Source organism: Tenrec ecaudatus, chromosome 1 (genome assembly GCF_050624435.1).
Source record: "Tenrec ecaudatus isolate mTenEca1 chromosome 1, mTenEca1.hap1, whole genome shotgun sequence".
Taxonomy (NCBI): Eukaryota; Metazoa; Chordata; class Mammalia; order Afrosoricida; family Tenrecidae; genus Tenrec; species Tenrec ecaudatus.
The window spans coordinates 67,144,827-67,171,488 of record NC_134530.1 but is presented as its reverse complement, the minus strand read 5'-3'; the positions used below and the strand labels follow the sequence as shown (position 1 = coordinate 67,171,488).

Below are 26,662 nucleotides of genomic sequence, written 5' to 3'. Positions count from 1 at the left end.
ACCCCAAGGCAGATGGGTATAGCTCTATTATGCTGGGGACCCCTACACTTCAGGGCTCTCCTCAACAAAGATCCCGGGGAGGCTAGTTGATCCTTCGGGTGAACACACACGAGAGGTCAGGGTATATTTACAAAAACACCCTAGAGCACTGACTGCTAGGTAAGTCCTCTTTAAATGAACAAAGGTCAAAGTATCAGTGAAAATGTCCTGGATTTTAATATGAACCCCAGTTGTGTCATGCAATAATAGATTATATTGTAAGAAGATGTTCCATGAGAAATGATTACGAAGTCTCATCTATTTGCAAACTGCTTAAGCCGCAGGTCGCACATCAGCTAGTGACACAAAAGAAAACAAGTCAGAAATATACACAAACACAATTATTTAAGACCTTTATTAACAGGTGCTTGCAGTTTGTTGACTTTTTTTTGAAAAAATCAAGCTGTAAACTTTTATTACAAATTAAAAATGAGGTTCTTAAAAATCTCAACTTGACCAGATATGAAACAATTTAAAAACCTTTAAAGGTGTATTGAGAAAAACCAGGCTTTTTAAAAAACACGTTTGTTATTACCAAAAAGAGACAGCTTCAGGTAAAAATAATAAAAACCCCATGCTGCATAGATAATGCAGAGAGTTCTAGTTATCTGGTCAATGGGCAAAAAGCAAGCACTTAAGGTCTTCAGCTCCAATGTTTTGTTCATTTCTTATTGCTGGAATTTCATATTCATTTCTTCTTGTTGGATGACTAAACTGCAAAAAAACAAAATATCCACCTCATTTACAATACTAATTGCTCCATATTACATTGGCTAAATGTAGGACGGCCTCAACATATTTCATCCTCGCTTAGCCCAAGACACAATAGGGATGGAAATCACTATGTTGTTACTTTGGGGTTGTGGAAGGCCTTAGGCAAACACACAGTACAGAGGAAAGAAAAAACAAAAGTACCTCTCATTCGGAAAAATTCCTGAGCCAGAAATGACGCTCAGTATGAAGTAAAAAGCTGAACGCCAAGTAATACCTTAATTTGGAGAACTGAGGGGTAAAGAGCCAGTGAGCCAATAAAGCTGTAGCAGCCAGTGCAAAACGGAATCACCTGAATTGCAAGTATTTTAAATAGGCCATAAGCAGCAGTTTCCTAGAAGCAGATTCTGTATTTTAGGAACCTAAGGCCTTATCAATCTTTCCCAAAAGCAAATAAAATAAATACAAACCCTTAAAAGATGGTATGATGTAGCTAATGAGAACAAGAAAATGTCCCAAAATTGATTGTGGTGATGACTGCACAACTCTTCTTAAAATGACTGAGTGAATAATTTATATGTGAAGTATGTAATGCAATAAAACAAAAGATGGTAGGGATGTGAAAGCTACCACTTTCTCCAAATACTAGTTGTTATCTTGATTAGTCGCTATCACCTTGCTTTTTGAAAGTGACATGTAAGCAACACAAACAGTATTATAACTGCTTAGAGGGGGGGAAAAAGACCTTCATTAGCATATTTGATATGGTGAAAAGAATGGCAAAATCCATTCAGAAATGTCGGCAAGAAGCTCTAATATTAAAGATACATCATGACAGAGGTAGGCCTCCCGGTGTTAGAACTGAAGGGGCTGAAATGGGTGAAGCACGGTTCTGATGCTAACCGTTAGGTTAAGATTAAAATTATTACGATTAATGGTATGGATCTTTTAATTTTTAGCATTAATAAAATGAGACGGACCAGACTTAGGCCATGCAGGCGCCTCACTCACCCGGATGATGGTAAAGATGGTAAGCCGGCATTTACTCAGCCCCGCCCTGCTCAGCCTCGGGAGCGGACGAATTCTCAGCTGGTGGATCGGCTGCTTTTGTCTCTTTGCCATCTTGTGGTTTAGGGTTATCTGGGCGTCTACGTCGGTAATTGAAGTTGCGGCGGTACCGACGTTGAGGTGGCTGCTGACCTTGGGTTTCATCTTGATTTTCCTTATCCTCTTCATTGCCATCCTCCCTTGGCTGTCGTTGGCGAGGAGGGCCCCTGGAACCAGCATTGCACACAACTGTAATGGAACATTCTGTAGCCGTTCCTCTGGGGTTCCTGACAATACGCACAGCTTTACCCAGCTAAAAGGCCAAGTCTGGCCACCCTTTCAACCGTCAAGTGGCCCTGCGAGCACTCCAGTAGTTCACACACTGATGATTTTGCACAAGGACATGAAAATCTATATTAGAAGACAGGTATTTTAAAACTAGTTTTAAAGCATCAGGGTTTTTTTTGGTCCATAGTATATCTATGACAAAATTAACTGCAGTGTAAGCAATAGCAAACCACACAAGTCGACACTTTATAAATGTCACTTGCAAATATTTCAAACGAACCTTCTTGAAGGCAGGCCTGTGACTAGTATTAATCTTTACAGACTGAATGAGATGAACATTTGCTGAAATCGGCAGCCAATCAAAACTACAGCTGTCACACCTTCATACAAATAAAGCCAACTTTCAGTCCTTAGAAGAGGCAAAAAACTACAATGAGATAATACTTCACAACCATCAGGATCGAAGTCCTCAACACTGACAATGTGGGTAGGAATGGTAAAATGGGGCAGATTCTCCAATTCCACTTCCAAAACAGCACATTTTAAATGCAGTTTTTGTGGTAAAATCAGGTGCCTCAGTTGATTATTTGGGTGGGCTTACACTCGAATATATATGGTCCTTTGAAGTTGATAAGACTGTTTTATAAATAAAATTAAATACAGTGGTTTTTCTGGTATGCCCCCTAGTATATAACCATATGATAAAAAAATCCTCAAATAGTCTTCCATTTCTCCAAGAGTCAAAGCTAAATTTCTTAAAAGGCTGGTAAGACACAGCACGACCTGTATTTACACACAGCACAGTCTTCCTGGACTGGAATGCAAATATAAGCCCACTTGGTTCCATGAGATGGCAAACATTTTCTATAGAAGGATAGAAATAAATATTCTAAGCTTATATACATTCATATACACAAATTTCCAGGCCAGGGATACTGTAAGTGCTCAGATCCCAGTACTTTTCTGATTTAGCCCCCCAAAGAAGGTAAAACACTGGACCTAAAGCTAATTATTATTTATAGTAACTGAAGTGCAAAGATTCTAAACTAATATTCACACCTACAGCTGGGGTCAATTCAAAGGTGTTTATCCAGGGTGGCTTTCATGTTAACAACAAGAGCAGCAATCACTTCATTTACTATGTATTTGGATAAAGAATTCCCAGGTACAGTAACAATCACACAGCTCCACAGCAGCATGACAAAAGGATAAAACACTAAGGATTCCGTATTAGCACCCATCGACTTATGAATATAAATGTAGAATATAACTAGCTTCCCAAACAATCTTGACTCAAGTGATTCTAAGGACAACCTGCCAGTGAACTGTGAAGGCTTCTTTCTCCCAGCACCTCGAGAGCACATGGCCAACACACCCTCTGGGTGCGCTGATATTCAAACATGTTCCTGAAGTCAGGATTATCTTGGGGCTCCAGAGTTCACTTTCACAAATTAAAAACTGAGTACAAGAGTTGGGTGCCTGCAGTAAATACTTAAAATGTCTATTTGCAAACAACATCAGGTAATGCAAGACAGGTTACGGCCCTACCCACATGACTTCTCAGGTTTTAGGAGATGCTTTCGCGGGACCTTTGAAACAAACAAGGAACTACATCATCCCATCCCACCTAGGGAATTGAAACCATCTCAAAATGAACAGAAGCATGTGTTAACTAAAACATGTTTGGTACTTGGAGCTTATTTCCACCTCGTGGCTTTATATCTTAATATTTAAACATGTAATTTCCACTGTCCAAATAGGTAATGTGGTTGCTCATTGTTCATGCTAGTCTGGGACTAGGTAGGGTTTCAAGAAAATGTCTTAAAAATAACCAAAACGGATTTTTAAATTTTGGAATATTTTGAACTTTTTATTCTGAAAAGCTGAGAATTCCCATGTGCCTTTTATCCAAACTCTTAATTTTTCACATTTTACCACTATTGTCCAATTACCTTGGCCCTTTTCTCCTCCTGGACAATTTTAAGATAAAATTGCAAAACAATTTTATCCATAAGGAGTCCTGGTAGTGCTGTGGATTAAGTGCGAACCCTAATGCTGGCAATTTAAACACACCAACTGCTCCTCAGAAGTTAAGGCTGTCTTGCTTCCATAGAGATTTAACAAATCCTGACCATTCATCCTATTGCGCAGTTTGTTCAGGTAAATACAGATTCACCTCTTTGATAAGTATTATTAGCAGGTGACTCAAGGGAAGCAGGTTGTCACCGATTTCCATGGTGGCAACCATGACATACACTTGAGAAATTTTTAGTACATGCAGGTTAATGTGAACCATACCTGCGAAATCTTGGTCTATAACCTCGATACATATTCTGTCTCACTGGTCTACCTTGTTCTCCTGCACCCTGGTTGTCAGCACCCTGAAAAGACAACACAAATCAAATCTATAGGACTGTTAAGGAATAGGAGAGAAAAACACAACCAGATAAATCCAAGTCTGGACACATGGGAGGCCCTAGGCAAAGACCCAAAACATTCTATGAGTTTTGATTACACTGTAATTATTGTTTGGCTTTTATTAGGAATCAAAAACTGCTTTGCATACTAGTCTTTTGACAAAAAGCTAGTCTTTATTTAATCTATTTAGTTAATCTTCCAATTTTCAGATGACCCTTATCACTCATTGATAGCTTAAACAAATAATGAAAGCTATTATGTATTTCAAATTCCAGGGGAAAATGTCCACATTCATTTTATAGTACTATTAGAAACTATGTTCATGAAAATAAAATAGCCCTGTAGGAGAACCTCTAGATTTTGGTTAGTACAGTGTCACTAAAAGCTAACAGAATAGTACTGTTGATCTCTCTTGGGGAAACGTACCTCCATCACTTCTCCTTGCACAGGAGGGTTGGAATACTGTGGTCGACGCCCATAGGGTCTCCGCATGTAGTAAGGTGGGAACCGTCGCCTGCGGTAGGGCCGGCGCTGTTGGGCCTGGCCTTCGGGAGCGCTCTCCGATCCCTCGTTCTTTTCCCCACTCTCACTATTCTGGTAATTCTGCTGGTAATTGCGTGGAGGACCCCTACGACGTGGGTAACGCCTGTAATGGTTACGGTCTGCTGCATATTTACTGCCTTGTACTGGAACGCCACCAGGACCTGTAACATTTGCTGCCTCCGCACCCTAAAAAAGTCATTATACATTGGTAGTCACAAAAGAAATTTGCATATTCCCCACAAAATTCACATTAAGCAAATTTAAAAGTCTGCATAGTCAGCAACACAAAAATCAGTCCATATCCATTCCTTGTGATTTTGAAGAGATTGCCCTCTCACTGCAGCCAGCACAGTGGGCTTGATGCACCTGTGTTCGTGTGGTCACCTGACCCATCATCCATCCACATTAGGGCCACCATCCGAACGGATGAGATCTCCAAAATATTTCTGTACTGAAGTCAAACCTTTTACACAAAAAGCATCCTCACCTTTTCTCCTTCAACAACATCAAACTCCACAGTCTCTCCATCTCCTACACTGCGAAGGTACTTCCTGGGGTTATTCTTCTTTATGGCAGTCTAGTAATATCACATTCCAAAAATAGATTAATAGGGGAGAATAACGGTTTTCTTTTCATTTAAAATGTACCAGAGTCAATGTTATTTTAGGTTGGATATAAACTTTTTCTTAAATTAGCTTACAATTAGACCAGACTGTCAATAAATTAAGGAAAGCAGGGACCAATGCTACCCCAACCTCAATCAAAATACTCTATCTTACAAAGCCCCGACATTATACCACTATTTTCAAAACAATCAATTTAACACTCTAGAAGAAGAGTGTATTTACTTAAAAAAAAATATGCTTTTAGCAAAAGCATTATATATATCTTTGTCAAAATGAAGATATCCATCCAGCCCCTAAGGATTGCACTTAAAGATAGATGTTAGCCCCACACAGGGTCAGTTTAGATGACAGGTGAGTTTGGTTTTGCATGCTTCAAAAGTTGACCAAACCAACTTTGTCCCTGAGGTTATCATTATCAAATTCAATTACAAATGTCAATCAAAAAATCACTTCCAAACTATCTGTGATAACAAACACTTCAATGGAAATGCAATTCACATGTATTAACTATGCCACTTTTTATATTATCTGACTGCACTTGGCATTTGGTTATTATCCCTCCAGAATATAAATCTCCTATTATGGATATATTACTTATATTTCCTCCAGACTCTTTGGGAAAAGCAAAAGGGGGAGACTAACACCTCACATTTTTATGTAATAGTTTTATAAAGTTTCTTTCACGCATTACCAACTCAAATCATCAGTACAACAGACTGCATGAGGTATTAGCACTCCTTTGTTTACAGATAATACGAGCTTTAAAAAATTAGGTGACTCGCCCAAAGTCTCACAGCGAATCAGTGGTAGCATGGAGACTATTCCAACTCCAAGTCCTGGGACTCCAAATCCCATGCTCATACCCAACTCCCTCACAGCGCTATCTGCTACAGCACCGCTCTCTACTACAGCACCACTCATGCATTTCCAGTCTAGGAGGCAGGACAAGCAGCCAATCTGAGGGCAATTAGACCACAGTCCCTTTGATCCACAGCTAAAACCTGCGCAGTCAGCAACAGTCCTGAGAAACAACTTGAAACCACTTCCCAAAGAAAGAGAACATTGGTGACACCCTATGAATCAATACAACTGGGTGACACGGTTCAGTCAAATAAATGAACTCAACTGTCATCTGAACTGTACCACAGTTTTCTTATCTTTAATATATACAACCAACACTTAAATTACTTGCAAATCATGAAGGACAGCATAGTACGGACAAATGAAATTCCAAATTCTAAATTTTAGTCAGCACCCTTAATGTCCCCAACCCCAAAACCATTGATTGGTTGCTCATAGGTAGCAAACTGCTAAGCTTTGCACTCTTGTTCCCAAGCTTGTACATCTCTTGAACAGGTATGAGAGAAGTTGTCTACCCAAAGCAAAAGGAATATAAATTTTATAAACAAACATGTTTTTTTTTAAAAGCTTGTTCTGAGTATCTTACATTCAGCTAGAATTGAAGTGTTTTCATACACATTTTACCTGTGATTATCTGCTATGGTTCTGCATATACTAATAATTAGCCTGGCTTTCTACTTGATTGCCACTAAATGCTGTATAAGATACTCCAGAGAGCTACAGAGCCCCAAGTCTTTCCTAAAAAGCACAGTACCTTTTATCACAGCACCTGGAGAGGTGTGAGGAGTGAGTGAGGTGTGGAAAGTGCTGTCACATCTTCTGGATCACAGTAGGAAACTAGTACTTTAGGAACGAGCTCCAGATGGGGCACTTGTCCTAGAGTGCTCTTCCCTCAAACTAACAAAGTGAAAGTACAACTTTGTCACACTGTCTCTTCAGTTAACCTCTAACAAAGTTTAAAATTTTCTAAGCCAGTCAAAGCTCTCAAAAAAGGCTCTATATGTAATTTAAAGTGCTTCAGAATAAAGAGAAGGGCCTATATTGAATTTGGAAACCCAGAATGGTAAACTGTTAATGAGTTTGACTGTAACCAAAATAGAGGATCTGTCCACCCTGCAGTGCCTCAGGCCGAATGATCTACTAACAAAAACCCCAGTCATCAAACACTCCATGCAACACTGTGCTGCTCTGACACACTGGGGCCTTCAATGAGTCAATCAATTCAGGAGCAACTTGCTTTCCTATGTTGACTTACTAGTGTTTGAGTGTTTTTTTTCAAATTTATATGCCAGGTAGCTTTGCCTTATTCCTCCCATGATAATTGTGATTTGTCCTTGCCACACAAGTAGACCTAACTAACAGGTCTGAGCCTTGCCAGTTTGTATGTTCAGAACAACTTTATTAGTTTAATTAGACTCACGGAGATTCTTATTATCTGAAATTTAGGTTTGAGAATTTCATGCAGAGAAAAGGCAGCTTCAACATTAAAAAGAAAAACTACAGCTATTAACAAAACATTAATTTGAAGCACCTGTTTTTTATTAAGCTAATGATGAACACAGTATTTCAACATGTAAGCACACTACTATTCTTGCTGAAGGAACTCTGAAACTGTTCAGTAGTTAAGACTTATAAAGGCACCCACCACACTACTTTGCTCATGTCCAGAGGCAGGTCTAGGTATCTAAACAAGCACTCACCTGGTGTACAAACACATCTTCCTTGGTGTCATTCCTGCAAGATAACACCAAGAGGAGCATGTTAGAGACGGAAAATACTAATTGCTTATGTATTTCCCCATTTCTCCCACTATTTCAGAGACTTCTGGTTGACAAGCAGTGTGTGTGTGTACACACACGCAAGCCACCATGATTTAGACAGTTTAAAAAAAATCCCCTCCCCTGGCGAGGGCATAAACAAGAAATGTCTGAGAAACAATGTTATAACCTAAACTGGCCATTCTCAATAGAGTAGAAATAATTAACTATATCGGCTGCCACTCCTTATCTTATTAAATATTAACAGTGTTCCAGCACACCCCACCCTTGTCTCTGACGGTAGTTAGTCACTTCAGCCTCAGATTGGTGAACCCAAGTATACAGAGTAAAACGCTTCACAGGGTTTTTAAAGCTGTGACCTTTCAGAAGCAGAGCGTCAGGTCTGTCTTAGCCATCAAGTGGGCCTGAATTGCCAACTTTTGGCTTAATATCGAGCACTTAACTGTTTGTGTCCTATATCTCTGGCACAAGATTTGCCTAAGAAACAAGAAATAGGTTTTTCCATGAATTGTTTGCTTCCTCCCCTCACAGTTCAACTAATTTCATCTTCCCTATTTCCATTGCCCAACTTTGATCATAAAAATGACCACAACTGAATAAAAAACACACCTACCACCATTGTGTCACAATATTCCTACCACCATTGTGTCACAAATTAACCAAGGAGATAGACAAAAAAAAAATTTTAAGAGATCTACACCAAATGAAGAATATACCATGTTCATGGACAAAAAAGTGGCAGTATCACCCCTAGCAATCTAAAGATATAATGCAATTCTGAAAGATTTCAACCTCACAACGTCAAACCACTTAAAACCCAACATTCCAAATCAGCAAACCACCACTGTGGGGGGGGGGGCGCGGGGGAACAAACCCTCCATTCAAGTATTCCCTCAACACAAGAACACTTTGTTCTAATATCCAAGCATTCCATGATGCTCACCTCAAATGGGTGCATAAGCAAATGTGGTGAAGAAAGCTGATGGTGGCTGGCTATCAAAAGATAGACCATCTGGGGTCTTAAAAAACATCTACACCGGCAAAAATGACAGACATAAAGATAAAGACCAATTAAACTGAATGGAGGCCCAGAATGAAATCCATTCACCTGAAGACAGCTGATTTTGACAGAAGTTGTTAATTTCATCAAAGGTAGCAAAAGGCAGAAAAACTGGTAACCAGTTGCAGAAAAATGAAACAGAACCCTTACCTCACAAAATATAAAATGTCCTTTGAGCAAATGAGGAGGGAAGGAGAGAGTGGAACACTTCCTGGCCCACCAAGCCCTGAGGCCCAGATTCCACCTGGGAGCAGCCAATGCATGGAGAAGACCATAAGGCCAGCCCCACCATGAGACAGTGTGGCAACTGTGCCCAACCTGACCCCACCACACCAGGGCAAAACCCTAAGGGCGTGCAACAGAGCAGCGAGGGAAACAAAACAATGAAGTCGTCCCCTAGAAACACCAAAAATAGATGGGGCCAGGGCTGGCACCCTATCAGACTGGAAAACACTCATAAGGTCAATAGAAAGACCTGAACGATTATTTTTAAACATTTTGTTAGGGTTTCATTCAACTCTTATCACAATCCATACATATACATACATCAATTGTATAAAGCACATTTGTACATTCTTTGCCCTAATCATTTTCAAAGCATTTGCTCTCCACTTAAGCCCTTTGCATCAGGTCCTCCTTTTTCCCCTCACCCCTCATGATTTCTTTTTTTGTTTTTTTCCAGTTATGTTTCGCTTTGTCTTGTTTGTGCTCATTATTTTCGCTGCATGTCTATCGAAATAAGATAGGCGGATAAACAATCTTCAGGAGAAAACAATGAGACTAACAATGGGGGAATGTCCTGGGAGAGGGGGAGGTGGGGGAAAGGAAGGAGGGTGCCAACAAGCCCAGGGACAAGAGATGGGCAAGGGATCAACAAGTGATCTAAAATCGAAGGCGAGGAGGACACAGGATGCTTGATGGGGCTTGATCAAGGGCAATGTAGCCAAGAATTATCGAAACCCAAATGACAGTTGAACATGGTGAGACAAGAGGAAAGTAAAAGGAAGTAAGAGGAAAGAACTAGGAGGCAAAGGACATTTATAGAGATCTAAATACAGGAATGTACATATGTAAATATATTTATATATGACGATGGGGCAATAGTTCTATGTACATATATTTAAGTATCAAGGCAGCAGATGGACATTGGGTCTCCATTCAAGTAGTCCCTCAACACAAGAACACTTTGTTCTAATATCCCAGCATTCCATGATGCTCACCTTCCCAACTCAAATGGGTGCACAAGCAAATGTGGTGAAGAAAGCTGATGGTGGCTGGCTATCAAAAGATAGACCGTCTGGGGTCTTAAAAGCTTTAAGATAAACAAGCACCATCTAGTTGGGAGGTAACAAAGTCCACATGAAAGAAGCACAGCAGCCTGTGTGACCATGAGGTGTCAATGGGATCAGGTATCAAGAATCAAAGAACAAAAAAATCTTATTGTGAATGAGGGGGAATGCAGAGTAGAGACCCAAAACTCATCTGTAGCCAACTGGACACCTTACAGAAGGGGCACAAGGAAGACACGAGTTAGTCAGGGTGCAGTACAGCACCGATGAAACATACAACTCTCCTCTAGTTATTTAATGCTACCTGCCCCGTCATGACCCCAATTCTACCTTACAAATCTAGCTAGATCATAAGATGTACACTGTACAGACAAGAGCAATCCACAACAGATAAACCCCTCAGGACCAATAATGAGAGTAGCAATACCAGGAGGGTATGAGTAAGGTGGAGGGAGAAAGGAGGAACCGATCATCTACATATAACCGCCAACACCCCACCCGACGGGCAACAGAAAAGTGGATGAAGGGTGACAGTGGTCCGTGTAAGATATGAAAAAAAACCTTATAAATTATCAAGGGTTCATAAGGGAGAGAGGATGGGGGAGGGGGACTAAAGCTTATACCAAGGGCTCAAGTAGAAAGAAAATGTTTTGAAAATGAAGGCAACATATGTACAAATGTGCTGGACAATGGATAAATGTATGGATTGTGATAAGAGCTTTAAGAGCCCCAAATAAAATGATTAAAAAAAAAGTCCTTGATGAATACTAACATTCTTCCTCCTGAATCTATCATTGCCAGCGTAGTAAGCCTTATGATTTTCTGACTCAAAAGGCCAATACCAATCTATTTCAGCTCACTAATGCCTAGGATATTGATCTTGATTCATTCCATCTCATTTTGAATTTCAATTGTGTAAGATTCATACTTCATACATGCCAAATTCCAATTATTAATGGACATTTTTTAAAAATCAGACAGGAGCAAACAGGAATGTTGCAAGTCCTGCTCACAGGGAGACGCTTATCACGTATCAATTAATGGACAATTTTTGTAGCTGTTTCTTCTCATTTTGAGGCATGCCCCATCCATCAGCAAGTGAAGGTCCCAAAGGTTTTACTCCATCGACACCAGTCAAAACACTTCCTCAGTCAGATATTGAGTGCCTTCCAACCTGAGGGGCTCATCTTGGGCTCGGTACCTGACAATGTTCTGTGTTATTCACAAGATTTTCAGTGGTCAATTCATCTTTTTCCTTTTTCGTAGTCTGTACTTAATCTGGAAGCTCTGCTGCAATCTGGTCACTATGGGTGACCCTGGCTACTGGCACGTGAAGTACCAGTGACACAGCTTTTGGCCACACAGCAACACACAAGCTATCACAGTACTGACAGACACATTTTGAGTGAGATTAGTCACTTACTAAAGGACAAACACTGCTGAGACCACTATTGTAATTAAAAAAGAAGAAAAATGGTTATAAACCAAAAGTAACATTCTTTGATAATGAGCAAGGGTAGCCCCTGGGAAGAGTACGTGAGTTTTAGGTGACTGTTGTTTGCCTGCAATGGTGATTTCTAAGAAAATGCATACATACACGTGTAGGATGAATTGGTGTGGCAAGGAGTGGGACTAGACCCATTATTATATATTTGCTTGACACAGGATATTTGTACCTGGGAATTTTACTTTTGCTGTAAATATATGGTATTCCTGGCTCATGGAGCATAAAGGAGGCCAAATTATCCACAGTATTCTATTATTCTGTTATGGTGAGTACGTACACACTTAAAATCTCTGAGAGGACATCTAAGGTACAATTATTAGTCTTTGTCCAGAAGACAGCCAACTGAAGAAACACAAAAACAATTAGTCTATCAATCGCCATGACTTAAGATCAGAAGAACTAGTTGGTGCCTGGTTATCATGACCAAGAGTGTAAGAAAGTGAAAATGTTGGGCTCAAGGAGAAAGAAAATATTTTGTTTTTTTAAAAAGAAAATGTTTTGAGGATGATGGCAACAAATGTACAAATGTACTTGACACAATGGTTGTATGCATGGATTGTAATGAGTTCTATGAGCCCCAATAAAATGATTTTAAAAAAGAAAAGAAAGTGGAACCAACCCCAAAATACACAGAAGACCAAACTTACACATCAGGCAGAGACCGAGACCCCTGAGACCATGGTCCTTAGTCACTCTTAAGGTCTACCCCATGTTATCCCCTGTAGACTCAATTTATAGTCAATAATATAAAACTTTTATATACAGTCAATAATGTAAAACAACAAAGTATGCAGCCCTACAGGTCAATAATACACTAGTGAGGTACTACTACCTTAGAATTAACCATTTGAGACCAAAAGGGCAGCATTTACTCAAGTACATAATGCAGAAGTTAAGGAAGGATGAACGGATACAGAAACACAGTAAAGTGGGATAACTGAAGTTATATTGCTAGGACTGTCATCAGATTAAATTTTTATTAATTGTTGAATGAGAAACTGAACTGCTGTCAACATTTACCTAATTCACATAGTTTTAAAAAAGACTGATTTTAATAATAGAAACAATACCCTTTCTTACTAAGTAAACTTTCAGGGAGTTTGTACAATCATGAGTGTAGTGTAGATATACCATGTGATTAACACTATTAAGAATTTACTTTATAAAAAAAGTAAAAAAAAAAAAAAAGAAAGAATTTACTTTAGGCAACTATTCAAAGTATTGTCCCTTTGTTGTTTATTCTATCATGACCCCATTATTCTAGTCTCCTACAAACCACTAAGCTTACAAAAAGAGGATACCAAGTGCAAAGGTCTTGTTTATTCCTTTAATAAAGGTAATTATTGATAACACCAGAAGAATGGGAATTCCAAAATATTTCATTGTGCTCATGAGGAAGTTAGTGGCCATTCGAACAAACCGGGAGGTAACAGCATGGTTTAAAAATCAGGGAAGGTGTGTGACAGGTGTGTTCTTGCAGCATTACTTATTTGCTAAGATATGCTGAATAAATAAGACGTTCTATACTATAGGTAGAATGTAAAGACAGGATTGGCAGAAAGCTCATTAACAGCCCGATACGCAAATGACACAACCAAAGAGGACCTTGTGGTTACCAGCCCAAAGTTAGCTAACTCAAGGACCCACCAGGGATCCTTCAGGAAGGGCTAGCCCTTTCTTAAGGGAAAGAGTAAGAAGGAAGACAACCCTCAACACGATGGATTGACAGAGGCTGTAACAAAAGCTCAAGCATGGCACAACTCTTAAGGATGGAGGACCAGGCAGTGTGTTATGTTATAATAGGGTCATTATGAGCTAAAACCCACCTAAGGCATTTAAGTTACTAGACACTGCTTCAGTGCCCAAAATAAGCAAAATGCAGCTCTATCTTCAAGGACTTCAATCTAGAAAGTACTGTTCAGTCCAATACAGCAGATAAATTTATTATCAAATTTGGGTTGAGGCATGTTATCTTGAATTACGTTCAATAACATTTAAACCTGCTAAGAGAATTCTATGAAAGTGGAAATTCGCCTGATCACCCTTAAATTCTCTATCTCCACAACTCTTCTGTAGCACAAGATACAAGTGCCTTGATATCCATTTTTAAGAGAGGTGATCAGGTAAGAAGCAGAGAGCACAAAGGTTATGGATTTAATTGGAACCAAAGCACCTATATCCAAATCCTGGCTATCATATACCTGCTCTTGGGTGTTAAGTCAATTACAAGTCACAGCAACTCCATGTGACAAAGTATAACAGCCACGCCCAGCACTTTCCCCTTCAGAGCTGCAGGGTATGTTTGAACATTAGCTTCTATGGCTATGCCACGACTACAAAACCTTGGGCAAATCCCCTCATTGGTAAGGTGGGGATTTAAGAGGTGTGAAATTAATTTTAGCAGTTCATTTAACCCCAAAATACTCTCATTTCAACACGTAAAACTAAAGTACTTTATGCTTAGAGAACATAATGGAACTTCCATTTCCAGTGCTCAATAGCCACACATGGCTAAGTCTATCATATATTAGAGACAGCATAGGCCTAGAACATCCAACATCGTGCTTTTCCCATGGAGCAGCTGGTGGGTTTGAGCCATCAACCTTGTGGTTAGCAGTCCAATGCTTATACCTTACAGTGCCACCAGGGAACCTATTGAGACTCCTGCTTGGATGCTAAAGAAAATGGTAGCTCACCCTCTTCTAAGTCCCAACAATATAATCAACTCTAAACTCAGACAAGTCTTGTTCGGAATACAGATCTTGAAAGCAACAAACTCTAGGGGGAGGGGTAACTGCAAGTATGCTATAAACTGGCGCAGTTAAGTACCTGACTACTAGCTGAAAAGCTGCCTGTTCGAACACACCCAGTAGAACTGTGTTAGAAAGGTCAGCGTTCTGCTGGCACACGATTAGTTTCCCCTCCTCCAGCCCCTCCTCCAGGTGGGGACAGGGCGGGGTAGGGGCAGGGGCTTCTTCTGGAGCTCTCCTCTAAACAAAAGGATTGCCATGAGCTGGAATCAGGTAAACTACACATCAAACCATACTTGCTTGTCTAACCATTAAGGAGAGGGAGCAAAAATTAAAGTTCTAGAAACTGGAAACTTCATCCATTGCTGTAGCAATAGTCCTGTGGCCCCTCAAAAAGGTTAAGACAATTTAATTGTTAGCTGGCCTAGAGCTGATTCTGAATCCGTGCGCAGCGCAGGTTTTGTTTTTTTTTTCAAGGCTGTCACCTTCAGAAGCAGATCACCAGGTCTTACTCCCAAGGAGCCTCAGGGTGGTATATGAATCATTACACTTTGATCAGAACTTCAACTGGCTACTCGGAAAACTCTAACATTACTTTATGATCCAGCAACTCCACTTCTATGTATGTACATTAAAAAAAGTAATACATGTATACTCATGTTTATAGCAGAACTACTCAATAACTACATGGGGTAACCAAAATGGTAAGAGAAAATCTTGGTATTTATGACAACATGAATAAGCTCTGAAAGTATTATGCTGACATAATTACCATATATACTCATGTGTAAGCCGAGTTTTTCAGCACATTTTTAATGCAGTTTTTGTGGTAAAATTAGGTGTCTTGGCTGATATTCGGGTTGGCTTATACTGGAGCATATATGGTATAGTCAGTCACAGGAGGAATAAAATCATGATGCCATGATGAGAACTTGAATAGTTAAGCGATTAAGATGTGTTTTACCAGGGGCAGGCTCCTATTTAGAAGTACGGATGGAAAATGATGGAGGTTGGCATCCATGGTGGGCCCTAAATGCGCCGCCCCTAACAAAACAAACAACAACAACAAAACAAAACCCACTGCCACCCTACATAGGGTTTTAGAAACTATGTGAGCAGACAACCTCACCTTTCTCCCGCAGAAGGGCTGGTAGGTTTGAACCAACCACCAATCTCGCAGTTACCATTCCAACACCTAACTCACCAGAACTCCTGTCTGTTAGAGGTGATGGGAAAGTTCTAAATGGTTAATGGTGGCAGATGAGCTACACAATGAACATGTTTATGTAAATGAATATTTAAAGATCACTGAAATGGCAAATGTTTTACCTTTGGGGTTTTAAAGTTTGGAAAACTAGAAAGAAATGAAATGATTATTTTCCCAGTAACTTTTTGAAGTCCCCTATGTACATCACAGACAGACATACAATTATAAAATACGTAGAGGTAAATAAAATTGCATGGTCCACCAGTGAACTAAGAATAGGGTAATGAAAATTTTTTACATGATTTAAGATTCTTGAAAAGTTATAAAACAAGAAAGTTGTTTAAACACAGCTTGCCTAAAGTTTAAGTTTATTGGGCAGAATTGCTGCTAGCTATTCTACAGCACCTTAACGAGGTGCTCACTAAACATCACTGGATGAATAAATTCTCTTACCCATAACTATCGGGGGTCCTCAAACTTTTAAACAGGGGGCCAGTTCACTGTCCCTCAGACCCGTTGGAGAGCTGGACTATAATTAAAAAAAACTACGAACAAATTCCTGTGCACACTGCACATCTTATTTTGAAGTAAAAAACAAAACAAGGCAAAAACTACCCAGCGGCTTGGAGAAATATCCTTGGCGGGCCACATGTGGCCCTTGGGTCGCAGTTTGATGACCCCTGATCTAAGTGGTCTAGTAATGTGTTGGGTTAAATGTTCATCAGAAAATAAGATTAAAATCTCCCTTCTTAAAGCCCTCTATTAGAGAAAATTTTCTATTTGTAAAGCTAATCCATGTTAGAACATTTAGCAATCCAATCCCTTCCTTACAAGGAATAGGCAGTGAAAAGATAGATGTTCCACAAGTTAGGTCACTAGCTGCAAAGTCAGGAGGTCCAAACCACTCAGTACTTCTTGGGAGATGAGGCTTTCTTTCTCCTCTGAAGAGTTGGCTTAGCAGTCCTAACTGTGCTGTTATGTTTTTCAATGAATAGTTGTCCCAAGTAATCTGTAGCTAGGTGGATATTCAATTTGAATAGGATTAGGCTCTATTTTTATAGTTATAGTTCAGCAGTTAATAAACACAAATGTAAAAAAAGTGATGTAAGTAAGTACTGGCTTCACTTACTAGCTGAGGCAAGTTCCTATCTTGGAATAACCTGTGCCTCAAAGGTTCTGAGGATTAAGTGGATTAGCATTTACAAATAATGGCTGGCATTTAGTACCAGTTGTTGCTGAATACATTCTTACTCACAATGAACGGAAGTGTGGCAGAGCAGATCTGTTTGTCACAGGGTCTCCCACGGTCGCATTTTCAGAGATAACCCAGCCTTTCCCCTGAGATTCTGTTCCTTCAGTTCAAAAACCTCCAACCTTCCCATTAACAGTTTGCACAATCAAGGACTCCATGGTATTGCAAAGGTTTGATAAACTTGAGTTTACTTACTCTACCACTATGCCATTTGTGTGAAAGTCAGTTATAGACACATGGAATTCCAAAAAGGGATTAGCGTCAAGGAAGTCTGAGCATGACTGCCATGATGAAGTATTATTTTAAGGTTATAAATTTCCCTGGCTTAGTTTATTATTCAGCTTCCTAGATAGAGGATGAGACCTAGTAGTAAATGCTTGTAGACAAGACTCATAGTGACCCTATAGGACAGGGCATACCTGTCCTGGCAGTTTACTACAATGAACCGTTTACAGGAGTAAAGAGACCCGTCTTTCTCCTGCAGAGCAGCTGGTAGGAGTTTCAAACTTCTGACTGTGCTTTAACAGCCCAACTTGTAAGCACAATGTCACCAGAGCTTCTCCTTTAAATGAACTCCACACTTCTGTCCTGTGGAGAACATTCAAGTATTCCAATTCCAGTAACTAGTAAAAAACCTTTACCTGACAATCTGAAACGTGGATAAAACTGGATGCAAAAAACTAAAAATCTACAAATGTAAATGGCAGACTTGAACTCTGAACTACTAAAGCAACCCTCTAATATCTTACATTTTAACGGTTTTAGAAGAAATGCCCTTTCATCATAAAATTGGAGGTAGGAAAGGAGTATAGGGGAAAGTCTCCAAGTCACATATATCAATCTAATTCCCTATTTTGCATACAACAAAGGATTAACTCAAAGCATTCATCAAACGTCCTATATTTAAACTTTAATGTTGTTGCTAAGAATTTTTTTATAGAAGGCATTTCAACAGCTTTGACATACAATTCACTGAAATTATGTAAATTATGTTGCTCAGCACACCACCCTTATTCCTTTCCAAAAAGCACATTCTCTAAGCCTGTATCTTGTCTTCCTTCCCACCTAATTCACTCCCTTATTACTAAGAACTGAAGACACAACTATTTCAAAAGTCCTATGTCCCTCCTTTGGTCCCTCCTCTATTTAAATAATGTCGCATCATCTTCATGCATGTGTCCCTTGGTGTTTTCTGACAGAACCTTATCTTCAATCATTAAGTGTTTACTGTGTCAAACCTACTCTTGAAATGGTGTCAATTCAGGGTTGTATTCTGCCCAGTGTGGATGTGCTTTGTCCCTAAGCATAAACCCAAATTTGCTTATGAGCAATCAATGATCTGGATCCAGTCTCTTGCTTGTCTTTATTGATAATACACATATGTAGGCAATTGGTTCCCCAGTGTAGACCATCTGGTGATGGCGATGTACATAGTAGTTTGTTATTAAAAAAAAAAAAGTATTGCCAATAAAGTTTTTGGCCTTACAGAAGTATAGCACACACGCAATCTACAGCTTTGTTTCGATCACAAAGGCCACATTTTCCAGCTACAGGTGCTTGTTCTTTTTCTTCAACCATTAACGTTACAGTCACTGGTAATCATCAATGCATCCTATTTTGCAAGTATGACTGATTTCAGACTGCAGTCATCTGTAGAAATTTTCTATCTCTTCATCGTTGCCACTAACAGTTGGTGTACAAACGGGAAAAATGGTCATATTAACTGGTTTTTCTTGTAGATGTATGGGTATTAACATTCACCCCGTTGTACCTCAAGATAAATCATGAAGAAAAAAAAAAAGAGACACTGAATGCAACAGTATTTCTCCTCAATCTGCACCCAGAATACAGCATGACTGCCAGATTCAAAATGCACAGGACCAGCCCATTCCAGCTTACTAATATCCAAGGTATCAACACTGATGCTTTCCATTTCTTTTCTGGCCGAAATTGTGAACACCCACCCCATTTGCAGAAAGCTATGGAGGGCAGTGGGAGCTCAAAAACAATACGTAGCGCATCTAGTCCCATGAAGCCTCTAGTGGATTCTCTCTAGCCCACAGGCAGGGTCTCGAGCAGCTTTCTGATCAGATAGGGAGCATTGTAATCTTGATTATGCTGGACTAAACTTGATACTCATTGACCTTCATTCTTGACTCAACCAGAATTTGCCCCAGGCTCAAGTATTTCTTGCTTGTCCCACGACGAAATTTCTTCCCTGGCTTTTAAAATATTAAATATTGATGGTGGGCTTTTCTTTTACTCATTATTTGTATTTTTATCTTTATAATATTTTATCCTTACCACTTTATTTCTGCTGGGCTTCCCAGTTTGTACAACACAAAAGGAGCAGATGCAGAGATAGTAAATGATGCAACAATTTATACGGGATGCAGGGATGGGAGAGGGAAGACAAGGGAATTTGGGGGAGCAAGCAATGAATGCAAAACACATACACACACACACCAAAACTGACCAATGGGTGCCGTAGGAAGGTCAGAGTTGCTGCGTAGGGCGCTGAGTTGATGTCGATGGTGGGAGAATAATTTGGAAAAGGCTAACAATAGTGGCGGCACAGCACAGAGTAGTACCAATGACACTGAATTATCGGAGTAGAAGTTGTGAAACTGGAGAATAATCTATTGTGTATTACGTGAATAATAAGGACTACAAGGAAGAAAATGTTCTAGAATATGATAATTGTACAGCTTGTCTTGATATGATTGAATTTTATTACATGTGGATAAAGTGCTAATGAAACTTTAAGGAAAAAAAAGTGTAAGTACCACAGGGCAAGAATTAAGAAAGCCATGGAGAAGAACATGACTGGCCCTTCCCAGGATCAAAGTGAAGAGAATTCAAGCCTCAAGTTGCATTACAAAGAACTACAAAGACAAAAAAGATGAACGATGCAGAAGCATTACAAGACAAAAGGAATATGCAGGCATTTAACAAAAAATAATTGATCAGCACTAACCATTTTAAAAAGTAGCATGATAAAGAATATTTGTGCTAAATAAAGGAAGCCAAGACGTACTGAAGGAATTGGTGAAAAACAGCTCCAGGAACTGAGATCAATTGAGATGTTCAACAATTGAGGAGATGCTAGAAACATTTGTCTACGGAAGACAAGAACCTGGCCAACTGAAAGGATCCATATTTGTGCCCATTTCAAAGGTCAATATGAAACGCAGAAATTGCCAAATACAACCATCAGTATCTCACCCTAGCAACACTAATGTTGAACGGGCAGCTCAAGTTGGACTCAGAAGGGGATGTGGAATGAGGTTTATGGTTGATACCAAATAGATCTTGGTTAAAAGCAGAGAATTACTAGAAAAATATGTAATAGTATTTTATCTGTGGATCATAAAGTTATATATAAGAATGTGCATTCTAAACATTGCAAAGGTGCTCATGTGAAGCCTGCACCTGAATGAACAAGGATACTGCTGGTTCCAAGCTGGAAAAAGGTGCACAGCAGAGTTGCTTACCCTCTCAACCTAAGGTAGTCAACCTGCATACTGAGCAAATTATCAGAGAAGCTGTACTATATGAAGAACACGCTATCATGGTTGGAAGAAGTCTCATGAATAAATAGCAATAAACCTTGCTTCCAGAAAGTCAAGAGTACTGGTATGGGTAGACATCAACATAAAGGAAAAAAACCCACCTTTTACAAACATAATATATGGAGAAATAACTGACTTGTCAAGAATTCTGTTCTAGTTGGATCAACAATGGCGATGGGAGAACCAACCAAGAAATCAAATGTTTTAAAGTAGGCAAATAGTGGTAAAAGACACTTCTTAAAAGCTAACACTTTTAAGCAAAGTGAGGTCTTTTCAATTATATACATGCAAAAATTGGGAAATGCAAACAGAAGAAATCATGCATGCTGTAATCTGGACTGCCAGAAGCAGTCTTTGAATACAAATCGGAGTGCCCCTGGGAAGTGAGGACACGAAGACTTCAGTAACTGCTAACTTCGGACATGTTTTCAGGAAAGATCAAAAGCTGGAAAAGAATGCCATTCGCGTAAGAGCCGAATGCCGAAGGACTAGTAAAGAAACCAGCAATGAGATGGAGTGGTGATGACAGACCCTCAACAATGGACGCAAACGTACTATGTCATAAGCATTAGGGCTGGAAAGCATGTCATACTGACTGATACATAAGACCACCATGTATCAGTTGAGTCGAAAGCACTAACAAGTGCCCTTTATTGCATAACTATGCTGTGAGCATTTTTGGTTAGTTTGTTGCATCTTCTCCATCAACCCTAACAGTTAAATGTTATCCACTGACCCACCTTCATGCTCACTGCATGTCTGAGTCCACTGTTGAGCATCTATGGCCATCAACCTGTCTCATTGTCGGTTTCTTTATTTTCACTGGCCCACAACAGAGTTGCTGTGAGTTAGAACAACTGTCAGTAAATTTGGGGTTTCTGGATGCAATAAAATCACCAAGAACATGATTTACCTTAGGAAGATATAATTCTAATAAAGTTGTGATAGTTTATTACTGCTAGTTACTGAGTCAGCTCTCTCCTGATAACACCCAAAGTACATGTGATGAAGTCTCCAGAGCCTAGCTGTACTTCTTTAAGACAGATTTATTTGTTCTTCTGCCAGTCCATGAGATTGTTTATAATATTCACCAGTGTAATTCAAATCCATCCACCCTTTGTCTTCTTTAGTCAAAATACAACTTCCACATGCATGAGTTGATTAAAATTATCACGGCTTGGGTGTAACATATGACAAAATAATAATTTATAAATTATGAAGGGTTCATGAGGGAGGGGGGGAGTGGAGAAGGAGGGAGAAAAATGAGGAGCTGATATTAAGGGGCCAAGTAAAAGGCAAATGTTTTGAGAATGATGATGGCAACAAATGTACAAATGTGCTCGACACAGTGGATGGATGTATGGACTGTGATAAGAATGGTAGGAGCCCCCAGTAAAATGATTTAAGTATATACATCATGGCTTGGGTCAGGTGTACCCTAGTGCTCTCCAACTGTCTGGCTTTGATCTTCATAGCGCTATGTGTGGTTGTTAAGATTTCTTATCTCCATGAGCATCGTGGATCCAAAAAGACAAGGTATCAAAAGAGACCAATTTCTGGAAAAGGACATCAAACCAAGCTAGGTAAGGTAGAAAGGAACCAAGAGAGAAAGAATCTTGAGACAGACTGGCACAGTGGAGGCAACAATGGGCTCCAACCTAACAAGTTTAAGGACAAGGCAGTTTCACTCTGTTGTTGCTAACCAGTTAGCTACAACCCAAGGTGACATCAGTATGTGAAGGAAACGTTGCTTAGCCCTGTGCCATCCATTATTTCACACACTGTGCCAACTACGCTCATCAAGGCTTTCTCACTTGTTTTTGCTGGCTCTGCATTTTACCCAACAGCATGTCCTTTCCCAGAAAGGTACCCTGAGGAAGCTTTGCTATTCTTGTTTCTAAGGAAAATTCCGGTTGTATTTAAGGATAATCCCCAGCCCCTGATTCTTCAGTTTTCCCATTGCATTACCCAATCTCACACAGAAGGCTTGACAAAACAGGCACACCAGACATCAGAGATTGGGTAATTTGCAGCCCCTATCTGTGGTTAATTTTTTAAGACATTTACAATTTTAGCATGTACCTTCTGTTTTGTTGCAGCTTGTTATATTGATACAATATTCAATATGCCTACAATGATACATACATTTTATATTAAGATTCTTTAGGTAATTCTTTAAATATCTGCTTGATTAGTAATCAACTTGACACATCATCTTTCAGGACAAATTAAATCCAAGTTGGCTTTTCAAGATACTTCTACAACTGGCCAGAATACCTTGACCAAGATATTATAAAATCTGACTTCAGTTGAATTTGGAGGTTTGGCTTAAGAAAAATGGGTGTCTTTAGTATAGTTGGTTCTACATAGGGATTTCAAACAGACTCATTCCTGTTTGACAGGCTGTCAAAATTTAATACTAAATCAGAAGCCCCATCCCTTCTGATTTAGATTCTTATATAGATTCCTCAGGTATTTCTCACATAGGTGCACAGGAGGATCCTGTTAAAATCTTGATTCAGTGGGAGAGCTTCAAAATCAAGTACCACACAATAAGGGGAGTCAAATCAGTATATAGTAAAGATATGTTCACGCTAAAGTTAATCACAAGGTTAGAAGTTCAAAACTATCAGCCTCTCCTAGGGAGAAAGACAAGGTTTTCTACTCCTGTAGATAGTCTCAAAAAACCTACAGGGATAGTTCTGTTTTACCCTGTCCTGTACTATGGAGTCACCAAAAGGTGAGATTTACTCAATGGCAGTGAGGTGTGTGTGAAATAGCATTAAGAAAACGTTTTAGTGAGAATTCCCCAAACATGACAGAGACAAGTAGTGTGTACATACTGCTGATGAGGTATGAACACAGTCCAAACAAAACGCCCATCAAAAGATCCAGGGAATGGCAAACCGAGTTGATTTATTAGCCAGAGTAAAATATTCAAGAGTGGTTATCTTGTGGAATAAAGATTTTTAACATGTAAATGACTATTTTGGATATAAATGGTTTACTCAAGATATCATAACTTGTGTCCATTTAACTGCAGCAAAACAGAACATGCTATTAATTTTTGAAACACACACAAAAAAATGACAATCTAACCACAGAAAAGGCTACAAATTAGTCACCTGTGCACAGCAGCAATCATTAAGTGGGGTCAAGGGTTTCGGCTCTAAAGGAGGAACTTTGCAATTTAAAACACCTTTCTAAGATAAGAACATTTAAACTGAAAAGTGACTCAGCAACAGTTCTCAACCTGTGGGTCCTGACCCCACCCCTTTAGGGGGAGGGGTCAAACGACCCTTTCCTAGGGGTCACCCAATTATTAACAGTAGCAAAATTACAGTTATGAAGTAGCAACGAAAACAATTTTATGGTTAGGGGTCACCACAACATAAGGAACTGTATTAAAGGGTCAAGGCATTAGGAAGGTATTCATGAGAATCCAGCGCAAGATGGAAACAGTTTAAAAAAAAAAAAAATCAAGAGATGAATGAACCCCTATATGGTCAGTAAACCAGCCATGTACAAACACCAAAGAATCCCATTCTGTCTCCATTCATAAATGTAGCTTTGGGCCAAGCAGACAATGTAGCATAAATAGATTTCTTAAGAATGAAAATATTTCCCCACCATTGCAACTCTAAGAACCATCAATACTGACAATCTTCTTAGTACTTCACTGCTAATTCTATGAATGAGTTTTCACCCAATTCTGTCTGATCTGCCCATCCCTTCAGTACATTTCATTCATTGTCCATTTCACATGCTATGTTATGCTCAGATTTTCTTTAAAACATCTAGCTGTTTAATGCCTTTTAAAAGAGCAGAACAGAAAATGCTAAACTGACTGAAGTATCATACCTGTAAGCCCAAGATTCCTATTAACATAATCGTGAGCTATTAACATATTCCATGTAACTGCACTACCAGCCTTGGCAGCCATCTTGAAAATGATGCCTGCCTCACAAGAGAGAGGTAAGGAGAGCACTGTGTGTAAACTGCATTTTGGTCACGATTGCTAAGGAGAATTTTGGGCTGCCTTGCAGTGGCTTGTAGCTTCACCTATTACAAGATCAATCTTTCAATTGGTCCCAAGCCAGTTCAAGGCCACTCTTGTTAAGCAACCCTAGGTTTTTAAAAAAATGGATTTCATTAGTATGGTTTTGGGACCAGGGAAGTCAAGATTAATAGGCCGTTTACTTCCAAATATGGGACTTATTCTGTGAACACACAAGAAACCCTACCGTTCTTGTGGCCAAAGCATGCAAACATAAATCCCCTCCTCCCCCGACAGTATAGTCAAAAGACAGCATCTATTGCAACGTTCAACAAAGGCAATACAGCCCTCCGTTACAGGTGCCCCAGCTCTCGGATCCTTGACACCTTACTGCACTCTCCCTAACCGTTGAGGTACCCCATTTATTCGGCCTGCCTTTTTAAGTTGCTTTGTACCCTAGAAATCTTGGAAGATATTGACTCCTCATTTAGCTGCAAAACAAAGAAAATACAACACATTCGGTCCACCAAGCCTTTTCAGCCATCAAAGAAAACCAAAAATCACACCAGCGCCCCTCAGAACCTGCTCGGCATGCCGAATCCAATCACCCCCAAACCACGAAGAACCCAGAGATGGAGACATGCAAGAGGTGGGATAGAAGCTTCACTGGGGTCAGCTCACCTGTTGATGAAACCATATCCGTTTCTTACATTGAACCATTTTACTGTTCCCAAAACCTTCGTTGCTGGGGGGTGGAAAGAAACCCAGGATTACCAGACAGCCCTTTCGGAAGCACAGCCACGCTGCAGCACCCGGCCCCTCACGGGCTTCCCAGCCACCCGCCCACCCCCCGCGGGCGAGGCCGCCTGACAGCCGTTCCCAGGGCCGCCGCCGCCTTTAACGGTACACGTGGGTGGATTCGAAGGCGCGGGGCGCACGCGGGACGGCCCGGGACGCGGGCCCCAGATGGGTGTGCGCGAGGCCGGCGCGGGCGCGGCGGGGAGCACGTGAGGGAAGGGGAAGCCGCCGGGCCCACTCCAGCCTGCGTAGGCGGCGCGCCGCGCCCTCGGGGCACACGCGGAAGGGAGCTGGGTGGGGGGCCGGGAACAACGGCGTGCGGCCCCGGCCGAGCTCGCCGGGCCACCCTGCCACCCACGCGGCCCGCCGCACGCCGCCGGAGGAGGGGACGGGCGCAGGGGGCGTGCGGGGCGCGCGGCCGCGGCGCCGAGGGTCTACAGGGGGCGCGGGAGGCCGCGGCGCGCCTGCCGGGCACGCGGAGCAGCTCCCGTGGAGGGTGCCCGGAGAGGGGGGGGGAGGGGCAGCCGCGCGCACCCCGGCTCGCCCCGCTTCGAGTAACGGTCCCGCTGCCAGGCTTCACCCACGGCTCCACCCACGGCCCTCACCGATGACCTTCTTGTCCCCGCCGGCAGGCGCCGCCGATGTGAGGCCGCCCGGGCCGCCGCTCCCTGCGCCGCTGCCCGTGGTGCCGGGCTTGGTGTCGGCGGCGCTGAGGGCGGGGGCGGCGGGGGGGGCGGCGGGCGGCTGCTGGGTCTCGGCCTCGCTGCTCATAGTTGCGGTGATGGTGACTGGGGCCGGCTGTGGCAGCTGCGGCTCCTCCCGGGGTGTGATGGTAACTAGGCCGGCGGCGGCGGTGGGGCTGCTCAGGGCTCTCTGGGGTCCGCTCTCCGCTCCCGCTACCGATCGAACTAGCGAGAAT

General features: G+C 40.9%; 1 protein-coding gene across 3 annotated transcripts; it reads right to left on the bottom strand.

The window, feature by feature from the left end:
• Positions 1 to 365: 365 nt before the first annotated feature.
• YBX1 (Y-box binding protein 1) lies at positions 366 to 26,662 on the bottom strand. Of its 3 annotated transcripts, none has more exons than XM_075554793.1 (8): positions 26,349 to 26,662; positions 25,627 to 25,690; positions 8,234 to 8,267; positions 5,534 to 5,623; positions 4,930 to 5,232; positions 4,384 to 4,466; positions 1,762 to 2,024; positions 366 to 748 (listed from the first exon to the last, which is right to left on the bottom strand). In XM_075554793.1, exons 1-7 carry the CDS (start codon positions 26,512 to 26,514, stop codon positions 1,793 to 1,795), a joined length of 972 nt encoding a protein of 323 aa, XP_075410908.1. In that variant the 5' UTR covers positions 26,515 to 26,662; the 3' UTR covers positions 366 to 748; positions 1,762 to 1,792. The 3 variants fall into 3 exon arrangements, with proteins under 3 accessions (XP_075410908.1, XP_075410899.1, XP_075410915.1); XM_075554784.1 differs by having other exon boundaries at positions 366 to 753; positions 26,349 to 26,661; XM_075554800.1 differs by lacking the exon at positions 5,534 to 5,623 and having other exon boundaries at positions 366 to 753; positions 26,349 to 26,661.